This window comes from Eubalaena glacialis, chromosome 9, assembly GCF_028564815.1.
Source record: "Eubalaena glacialis isolate mEubGla1 chromosome 9, mEubGla1.1.hap2.+ XY, whole genome shotgun sequence".
NCBI classification, from domain to species: domain Eukaryota; kingdom Metazoa; phylum Chordata; class Mammalia; order Artiodactyla; family Balaenidae; genus Eubalaena; species Eubalaena glacialis.
The window spans coordinates 6,261,882-6,272,646 of NC_083724.1; the positions used below are offsets into that span (position 1 = coordinate 6,261,882).

General features: G+C 56.0%; 1 protein-coding gene across 3 annotated transcripts in view; it reads right to left on the bottom strand.

The window, feature by feature from the left end:
* Window positions 1-670, bottom strand: part of LAMC3 (laminin subunit gamma 3) — a 60,659-nt gene extending 59,989 nt beyond the window's left edge. For all 3 annotated transcript variants that reach the window (XM_061199754.1, XM_061199752.1, XM_061199753.1), the window contains exon 1: window positions 221-670. In XM_061199754.1, coding sequence (XP_061055737.1) covers window positions 221-596 — 376 coding nt within the window. In that variant the 5' untranslated portion in view covers window positions 597-670. The remainder of the gene's footprint in view (window positions 1-220) is intronic.
* Window positions 671-10,765: the final 10,095 nt, after the last annotated feature.

The following is a 10,765-nucleotide window of genomic DNA, read 5'->3' on the forward strand; positions in this document are numbered from 1 at the left end:
AGGTCCACTGCTCTGTAAAGGGCTCCCAGGAGGCTTCCCACCCCTCCCAGCCCCAACAGACACCCATCAGTCTATCCTTCCAGATAGTGGGGGGCACAGGTCCCTTTCCTGAGGCCCCCCCATATCTGGATCCCACAGCTAACCAAGGGCGCGCAGCCTCGAGCCCCCGATGGTGGGCACAGGGGACGAGGTGATGGCGGTGTCCTGAGCCCGCGCTTACCCAGGTTGAGAGTGATGTTGACCGAGGTGGGGTACTGCACCCCGAAGGCCATGGACGGGCTCTGCCACCAGGTGCTGTCGTCCTGGCTGTGGAAGTCGGTGAGGTAGGAGGCGTTGTGGTGGCGCTCGGGGTCGGCGGCGTCGCAGCGCTGGCACTGCGCCCCCGCTCCCTGAGCGCCCACGTGCGGGCAGAAGTCCTCGGGCGGGCGGCCGCACGTGTGGGAGGCCTCGGCTAGCCGGCCGAACGCCGCGTTCTCGAACACGGGCAGGCAGCGCTGCGGGCGCCCCGCGCCGTCGTAACACGCGCCCATGCCCGCGCCGGCCGCCCGCGGCGCCAGGAGCGCCAGACCCAGCAGGAGCGCGGCCACCGCCGCCATGGTCCAGGGCACCGACGCCCTTGCGATCAGGCAGTGCGCGCCCGGCTCTGCGCGCCCGCCTCGGCTCCGGCTCCGGTGTGCGCGGACCGCGCGCGCGGGGCCCCAGGACGCACCTCCCCCGGCGGGCGGGACCCATGGCGGGAGGGAGGGACAGACGGCGGGCAGCGCCCCCCAGCCTCCCGACCGCTCCGTCCCTGGCCGCTCACCCCCACCTGGTGGTCGTGCCCGGGAGTGCCCGGCTTGGGAGTCAGCCCCAGCTGCCTTGCCCTGGCTCTGCCGGGGGACCCTGGCTCTTTGAGCCTCGGTGTCCTCGTCTGTAAAACGGGATTGGTAATGATGCAGGTTCATTACCGTGCTTGTGAGGTTTCAATGGCTGTTCATGACATGGAAACCGCTCACTAGTGCCTTTCAAGTCCTGAAATAAAAGGGGGCATCAGGGTCTTTACCTGGTCTTTCCCGTTGCACGTCTCCTCCCAGCAATAAAGTCGCCCTAGGGGTAGTTCCTTAAGTTTCCACTGTTCCATTAACCTGAAAAGTGCTTCTGCTGCTGGCTATTCTCTGCTCTCAAAGCAGAGATTCTAAGCTGACATTTGTGACCAAGGATACCTGGTCTCATCACAAACATCACCTCAGAGAGAGACCTTCCCTCCCCCCACCCGCAGGAGATGCCCCCTTATATGCGCCATTCATTAAAATCAGTAAATCAAAGGAGAAAGCCAGATGCTCGTATCAATAGATGCTAGAGAAAACACTTGATAAAACTTAGCAGCCTTTCACAGAAAAACTCTAAGGAAAATAGTAATAAACTTCCTAAACATGCTCAGGACTATTTTTCAGCTGCAGCCTTTGCAGCTAGGTCCTTCCCATCAGATGTCCTTGCTTGAGACTGGGAAAGTAAAAGTAAAAAGAAAGAAAAAATCTGGTGATTTTTTCTGGTGGCAAGTGAGGTCACAGAGGAGGAGGCTTTCTGCAGCAGCGTGCTTCCCATTCTCCAGCTCTGTGGGGGTTGAGAGGGCTTTGTGTGGTGGTAGCAGCAGCCGTGGCATCTTGACTCCTATTTCTGCCCCCTGGATTGCAGTTACAGAGTGAGCTCCCAGAGCCTCAGGTGGTGGCAGCTTCCCGGGTGGGTCAGTTCTGCAATGTCCTGGATGTCAGCACTTGCAGTGTCCTTCCATCCATCCCCTGAGCACTTACCTCTCTGCATTCAGTCCTTCCTGTTGCAAACACCTAAGCACTTGCCAAGTGCTTGGCACCGAGCCCAGCATGGTGAGGGTGGAGAGGGTGGAGAGGGTGGGCAATAAATTGCTATCACTACAATGAAGACAAGATCCTGCTCTCGATGAGCCCTCGGTCTGACTAGAGAGGGAGACAAGGCACTAAGAAACAGCCTGATGACATTCCAAGGCTTGTTCTTGCCTGTTTTATAAGACTGGATTGTGACCACGTGTTTTCCAGTCGTTTGTTCCTCAGCAAACATGTAGTGTTGCCCACTGTGTACCCCGCACTGTGTTGGGGACACAGAGGTGAATTAGACACCCCCCATCCCACCCCCTAGTGAGGGAGAGACACCATATCCATTGATGTCCATGAAGAGGCTGATAGGATGTAACGGAAGGTGGTGCATGGGGGACTTGCGGTGTAAGGAGGGTGGGGTGGCTAGTTCTGCCTGCAGGTGGAGGGTGCTTCCTAGAAGAGGTGATAAATAGACCAAGTTGTAAAGGATGAGTAGGGGAAAGGGCATCTCAGGCAGGAGGCACAGCATGTGCAAAGGCTCAGACGTCTGAATCGATAGGGCAAACCTGTTGTGTGTTTGCCGCTCTGGGTGGGGAGTTGGTCCTGGGGGTGAGGCTGGAGCAGGGTGCAGAGGCCAGATGATGTGGGGTGCTGGGCACCATGGTGATGAGCAGGGGCTTCGTCCTGTAGAGGATCTGTGGCTGCTGAGGGTTGTGAGTTCTTGGCGGGCAGGGACCTCGTGTGCCTCACCCACTGTCCCCATTCCCTGAGTTCAGGGAATGTTTGGGGAACAAGCAGGAACCACATGGCTGGCAAAGGCTGATCCTACGGGGGCAGGGCCGGAGATGATGGCTCCTTTAAGAGGCGCCAGCCGGGTGCTCCCTGACCTTGCCCAGCTCCTGGCAATGGCTCTTGAGGGGACCACACCACACTAAGGGGCCAGGATGAGGGGCTAAGTTTAGTTTGGGCAATCAGGGGAGGCTTCTTGGAAGAGGCGACAGCACAGTGGAGACCTGAAAGATGGGATGAGAGGCAGGGTGGAGAGGGAGGGCTCACGCTGATGGGAGCTGACAGGGACCCATCAGCTGTCACCCTCAGAGAACATCTTCTCCCTGGAGTTAACAAGTTCAGACAGGCCCAGGGACATGGTTGGCCTCGGGACATGCCACCCCTCAGTACAGCAACTGTCTCAACCCTCCTCTGTCCCCAGACCGAGCAGGGCCTGGGCCTGGGATTGAGTCAACCCTGGATAGCCCTTCAAATCCAAGGGGCCCAGATGGATAAATGATGCACCCCCTTCCGGGTGGTGCAGGAGCCAGAGGCTGGGCTGCAAAGGAGGTAACAATGGCTGTCGGGACCTCCCTGGTGGTGCAGTGGTTAAGAATCTGCCTGCCAATGCTGGGGACACGGCTTCGATCCCTGGTCCAGGAAGATCCCACATGCTGCGGAGCAACTAAGCCAGTGCGCCACAACTACTGAGCCTGCACTCTAGACCCCGCGAGCCACAACTACTGAGCCCACGTGCCACAACTACTGAAGCCCGCGTGCCTAGAGCCCATGCTCTGAAACAAGAGAAGCCACCGCAATCAGAAGCCCGCGCACCGCACCGAAGAGTAGCCCCCACTCGCCGCAACTAGAGAAAGCCCGCGTGCAGCAACAAAGACCCAACGCTGCCAAAAATAAATAAATTTCTAAAAAAAAAAAAAAGGCTGTCCACTCATCATTCATTCACTCGCTGGACAGACATTTACTTAGTCCACATGCCATGCCCTGGGCTGGGCACAGGGGACAGAGTGATGAATTGGTGAAACTGTCCCTGCACTTGGGGGGCCCCAATAATAAACTGGTGATTATAACACAGAGTGATCAGAGCACTGGGGAAGAGAGAATAAAGAGAAGGTGCTTACCCCAGTCTGGAGAAGTCAGGGAAGGCTTCCTGGAAGAGGTGAGGTCTCAGCTGGGACCCAGAGAGGAGGAGATAGCCAGTAAAGGGGTTGGGAATGAGCATTCCAGGAGAGGAAACAGCATGTGAAAGGCTTGGAGACAAAACCGAAGAACTGAAGGAAGCCCCGGGTGGCTGGAGATGGGAGTTTGGGAAGAAGCAGTTTGGGGCTGGTGGGGTGGGCAAAGGCCAGCCCCACATGTCCTGATGAAGAGCCGGACTCCATGTGGGGACTGCCAGAGAGGAGCCTCCCTTCTTCAACCTCTCCCAGGGGTCCAGGCTCCCCGCTCCCCAGTGAGAGGCTCCTGCCCTAGATCCAGCCTCTGGCCCCTGCTAGGTCCCCTCCCACTTCCTCTGGACACTCAGGGTCCAGCACGGCAATCCTTGGGCCTGGCACTCCTTGGGCCTGGCATTCCTTGGGCCTGGCACTCCCTGGGGAAAGCCTGCGGCCGAGTCCGCACAGACATGCCTCTGCTGTGCCTGACACTGCCCACACGCAGCCAAAGTCACCCACAACACAGGTCAGCCAGGAACACAAGGCCATGGAGCCCACCCTGTGGGTAGATCACAGAGTCCAGCTGCTCCTCAGTGGCTTTTCTTGTATGTCTGCACCGCTCCCCCAACTAGGGGCCCCTGGAGGGTAGGCAGGAGGGGTGTGACTCACCTCCTGGGTGGGCAGCAAAGTGGGTGCTTACAGAATGCCTAGTGAATGAATGAAGGATGATGAATGTTAAATGGATGGTAAGTGAATGAAAAGTACATGAAGAATGAGAGCATCTGAATGAATGGATGGATGGAGGGATGGATGGATGGATGGATGGTGAACGAATGGATGTAAGTGTGATTGATGATGATGGTGATGATTATGATGGTGATGATTATGATGATGGTGATGATGATGGTGATGGTGATGATGATGATGATGGTGATGATGATGGTGATGGTGGTGATGGTGATGATGATAGTAATTTTTTTTTTTTTAAGGATTTTAAGAGAACATAGGGTTTTTAAAATTTATTTATTTTTGGCTGCGTTGGGTCTTCGTTGCTGTGCGTGGGCTTTCTCTAGTTGTGGCGAGCGGGGGCTGCTCTTCGTTGCGGTGAGTGGGCTTCTCATTGCGGCGGCTTCTCTTGTTGCGGAGCACGGGCTCTAGGTGCGTGGGCTTCAGTAGTTGTGGCATGCGGGCTCAGTAGTTGTGGCTCGCGGGCTCTAGAACGCAGGCTCAGCAGGCGTGGCGCACGGGATTAGTTGCTCCGCGGCATGTGGGATCTTCCTGGAGCAGGGCTCGAACCCCTGTCCCCAGCATTGGCAGGCAGATTCTTAACCACTGTGCCACCAGGGAAGTCCGATGATAGTAATGTTGATGGTGGTGATGATGGTGATGATGATGATGGTGATGATAATGATGATGATGGTGATGATGATGGTGATGATGATGGTGGTGGTGATGATGGTGATGATGATAGTAATGATGGTGGTGATGATGGTGATGATGATGGTGATGGTGATGATGATGGTGATGGTGATGATGGTGGTGATGATGATTATCATGGTAATGAATGAATGCATGCATGCGGGAAGTGAGGGCTTCTTCTCCCTGGGTTCTCCTCACACAACCTCTGCCCCCAGTTCTGGGGCCCTTGCCCTCTCAGCAGAAGGCACAACCTGACAGCCCCCTCCCCATTTCTCCCACTGCACCTGCCACCCTCTCCTTTTGGCCACTCAGCTCCGGCCACACGGGCCTCCTTCCCAAACACACAGAGCACATTCCCACCTCAAGGCTTTTGCATGTGCTGTGCCTTATGCCTGGAGCACTGTTCCTGCAGATTTCTGTGTCCCTCCCTCCCCAGGGTCCCGATATGGAGAGTCCGACCCAGACCTTCCTAGACCTTCCCCTGTGCTTCCTACTCCTGCACTGTGCAGTGTTTTCCTTCCTAACCTGTGACACATACACATACTTGCTTGTTTGTCTGTGGTCTGTCTCCCCCATCAGACTGGGAGCTTCCTGAGGGCGGCAACTGTGCTTGCCCCCCCTTTCTCTGCCCAGCAGGGACACTTGCGGGATGAATCCATGGGGCACAAAGCAGCAGATAAGGCCACAGAGTCCCCAGTGGAGTGACCAGCTCCACGCAGACACTGGTCTGCGCCAGCAATCCCCACCACGGGGAAGCTGCCCTTAAACAGTAATTTCATTTCCAAGCTCTTTCTGCTGAGGACAAGGAAACAGCAATTATAAGTCAGCAGCAGAACCTAGCAAGGGAAGGGAAGGCACAGATAAGCCACACCTGCACTCCAGCTGCCCCAGGGATTCTTAACCCTTGCCGTGAGCACCGCTGGAACCAGGATGGGACCCCCAGGCCTGAGTTGGACCCCTGTCTGTCCCCAGGGCCTGGCACGACCCTGCAGAGGCTCCCATCGCTCTCAGGTAAGGGCGGTCTCTGAGACCTCAGCTCCTAAGACTCCAGAACTCCTACATCATCGGCCAGCACCTTCCGACCCTCAGGGTCTCCAGGTCCCCTCCAACCCCAGGACTCTGGCACCTGCCGGTCCCTCTGCCTGAGACGCTCCTCTGCTCTTCTCACCAGCCTGACGCTTGCTCCTCCTCTAGGGCTCAGACCTCAGGACAATGGCACTTCCTCAGGCTGCCCCGCCCCCTGACCTCATGGCACCTCTAAACCCATCATTATTTTCATGTCCCTCTTTCCCACCAGGCTGCCGGTCCCAGAGGACAAGAATCCTGTGGCTTCCCGCTCTGTCCCTGACGTGCACCCAAGGCAGGGTGTACACTAGGTGGTCCATAAATAGTACAGAGTGAATGAATGAGTGAAGGAAAGCAGACTGGACGGAGGGAGGGAACGAAGGAGAAAGAAATCTGGCAGCGAGGCCCAGGCTCCAGTTGGGCTCTTCTTTGGGGGTGAGGCTGCCCGTAAATGGGGGTGAAGACCAAGGGCAGGGAAGGAGCTCGCAAGCCCATGACCCACGACTGGGAAGTGATCTACAAATGCACCTCACCCTTCACGTGGCTTTATTTTGAAAACGTGAACCTTACAAATGTCAGGGAGAGGCTGGGATTCTCAGCCTGGGACCACAAGGAGCCATTAGCATTCCTGGTGCCAGCTTAACGGGGCTCTGCAGGGGCTGCGGGAAATTTATGCCGCCTGCTGGGGCCGGTCCAAGGCCAAGGCAGGAGCAGGGGCATCTAGAAAATAAAACAGTAAAGCTGCCAAATCTGTGCCTCCCCCAGGAGGGTGGGGCACCTGGAGGACAGGGAGGTGGGCAGAGGGTAGCTCCCACAGGTGGGGGTAGCCATGGGGACCGGGGGGTTAGAGGCCCCGCTTTGCTGCACCCTTGGTTGCTGACCGCTCACCCTCCCCGCCTCGGACAGGGCCTGTCCCTGACCACCTGACACGCAAACCATCAGGCTCCTCCTCACGGGGATCCTACTAGGGAGCAGGTATCGGCCCCATGCTTCGGATGGGGAGACTGAGGCTCAGGAAGCAAAGTAACTTGCCCAGTGTTACCTGGCTGGGAGGGGTCAGGTGGGGTTTGAACTCAGTTCTCTTGGATTCTCTAGCAGCCTCCTTGCCTGCCCTCCCCCACCTTTCCCGATTTCCGGAACAAACCACATGTAGGACAGCCCCCAGCATCCGTGTCAGATTAGAAGTCCCTTCGAGAGCATCCTGGGTGCTCTGCCTGGGCCACGGAGCACTTGCACATGCGCTGTTCCTGCCACTGGATCACCTCCCCACCGCACCCCCTTCCTTTCCAAAACTGTGGTCGATTGTCCGTCCTGCTCCCCAGCAGGGAAATTTATCTCTTCAATGGAGATCATCTTTACAAATCGCCCTTCCCGCACTGCTGTGTCAGGGATGTGCTGGAGCTGTCAGGCTTCCATTTGGATGTGTGCATGTGGGCGTGTGCACGTGTGTGTGTGTGCATTCACGTGTGTGTGCATGCATGAGCACACATGTGTGTTTTGTGAGTGTGAGCCGTGTGTGTGTGAGATCGATGTGGGGTATGGGCGGGTGTGTGTGGTGTGTGTCTGTGTGTGTGTGTGGTGTGTGCCTGTGTGGGTGTGACTGTGGTGTGTGTGCTGGGACCTGGGCTGGGGGTGGGCACAGACACGGTCTGAAGGCTGTGGAGCCCTGAGACACGTGGGGTCCAGCAGGCAGGCTCCGTGGGAGGTGGAGGAGGAAGAGTGGCGGGAACTGATGGGGGGTGACCGACGCATCCCCTGGAGCCTGAAGTTAGCGGTGGTTGTCATAGACCCTGTGGCCTGGCCCAGCTGGGGGCGTGCAGGGCTCCAAGCCTACTGCTGGGATGGAGAGACACAGAGGATGGGAGCACCTCACGGAGGGGGGCTTGAGGCCAGAGGTTGGCCCCTGGAGGACAGTCCCCAAGGGGCACGGGGGGGCGCTGCAGGCTACTCAAATCATGGGGTACAGGAGTCCACATGAGATGGGGGGCCACAGAGCGGCTATGGAGGGCAGCCTTGAAGCCAGCCTCAGGGCTCTCCAGCTGTGTCCTCAGCAAGGGGCAGGGAACCAGCCACTGAGCCCTTCTGTCACCCCCAGAACAGGGCTGGCTGAGGGCAGGGCTGGGGTCTGCCCACTCCAGAGGCCCCTCAACCAGTCAGTGCCCGGGCAACATTTGTGTGGACTGAACGCCCAGCCCTGTGCCCCGAGCGTGTGCAGGGCCTCCCCACATCTTGGAAGCAGCCCTGGGATAAAGGCCGCTGCCCCCTCCTCAGATGAGGAAGCAAGGGTCAGGCAGTGTGACTTACCCAGGCCCCCAGGGCTCAGAGGTGCCGCTGCTTGGTTTTCAAGATGTGGTTTGTCTCCCAAGCAGAAGCACAGCCTGGCCACTTGGCGTGGGGTCCCCATGGGAGAGCGGGCAGGGGGCACATGTCACGAGTCTTCAGTGTTCTCCACCCACAGAAGAGCTGGGACACGTGGACCTCAGGGGTCCCTGCAAGCGGGTGGCACAGGTTTCGGTCCTGAGTAGGGACGCCTCGGCCCAGTGGCAGGAAGAAGGCGGGTAGGGCAGCCTGCCAGCAGAGACCCCTAAATAACAGGGAGTGACTGGCATGACTGCTCCCCGTCCGAGCCGGGGGACAGGCTCAGGCTTCATAAAGCGTGATAGATGGGCCTAATATGGGACTGGAGACGGCGGGCTGGCAGCCCCAGCCCAGCCTGCCGGCTGCCATTTACCCATATATTTATTTATTTATGCATTCTCCTCCATGGCAAAAGCCCAAAGACAATAAAAGAAATTGAATTGCATATCAGATGGGACATCAGAGGGAGATACAGCCATAAATCGCGTCGTATTTATTCCATAAATATCAGCACCTCCCGAATAGCCAGTGCCCGTTATGAAGTTATAATCAGGAATCTGGTCCCGCGATGCTCACCACCAGCCCCTCTCCCATTGGACAAATGGGCTGAGTCCCCAAAATAAATAAGCACTTCCTCAGGCCACCTGCCCTCTTTAAGACAGGCATCTGGTCACCCGGGCTGCCTTCACCCAGAGTAAGGGGCAGGGTCCTCGGGAAAGGGCAGGCGGTAGCTGGAATTACAAGGTGCCCGGGCCCTGATGCAGTGAGCCCATGGAGGGAAGTAAGTTTCTGCAGGCCCTTTGCTTCCACCTGCACACCTACCACCCTGGCACCTGGTTGGAGCCTGGATTCTTTCTCTTTCATCCTATGACAGTTTTTTTTCCCCAAGATGTAAGTCACGTTCAGTGAAATGCACACATAAGTACATAGCTTGATGAAATTTTACATGAGTATGTAAAAACACCGCCAGGATCAAGACAAAGAACGTTTGTCACTGGGGAAAGTTCCTTCATGCTCCCTCCCTGTCATTAACACCTTTCCAAAGGAAGCTGCACTTCTGTCACTGTAGGTCACTTTGCAGGTTCTAGAACTTCAGAAAAATGCAATCATATAATATGTACTCTTTTGTGTCTGTTTTCTAATTTGTTTGACATTAGTGTATAGGAGATACATCCATGTCACTGTATGTATCAGGGGTTCCTTCTTTTTCGTTGCTGTATAGTATTTCATTGTGTGGATACACAATTTTTTCATCCATTCTCCTGTGGATGGACAATTGAGCTGTTTCTAATTTGGGGTTATTGTGAATAAAGCTGCTTGTATGTGCCTTTTTGTGAATATAAGCACTCATTTCTCTCGGGTATATGGCTGCGAGTGGAATTGTTGTGTTGTAGGGTAGAGGTACATTTAACTTTACCAGAAACTGCCAAGAACGTCTTCAAAGCGGCCGTAACATTATGTGCCCACAACAACATATGAGAGTTCTGGTTGCTCCAGGTGCATGTCAACGCTTGGTTATATCTGTCTTTAATTTTAGCCACTCTGGTGGCTATGTACTAGATCTCTTTGTGGTTTTAATTTGTATTTCCCACCGACTCTTACCTAGATGACTTCACTGACCTCCCACCTGGGGTCCCTGGGCTGACTTCCTGTCCCCTGCAGTCCATCCAGCACTCAGTAGCCAGAGGGACCCTGTTGTCAGGTCAAGACCCTCCTCTGCTCAGAACCCTCCCATAGCTCCCAGCTCACTGAAAGTAAAAGCTGAGGTCCTGATGGGTCCTGCTGTGCTCGGGCCTTCCCCCACCATTGTGATCTGTCCCCCCTTCTCTGGTGCCAGCTCTCCAAGGGCAGCACCTGTGTTTTGCTCCCTGTTGCATCCCCATAGCCTAGGTCAGCGCCTGGCACAGAGCAGAGGCTCAATCAATACTGGCTGAACAGTTGAAACGAGTCAGTGGCAGGTAACATGGCATTTAGCAGAGCCCCTGTTCTGAATGAACATGAAACTCATAACGTAGAAGTAAGCATTTTAAAGCACACAGTCCAGTGGCACGTAACGCATTCACACAGTCGTGCAACCACCATCCCTGTCTTGTTCCAAATGACAGCAGTTTTGACGTGGCCTCCTCAACTTCTGATGTGACCTTAACAGTCTCCCCT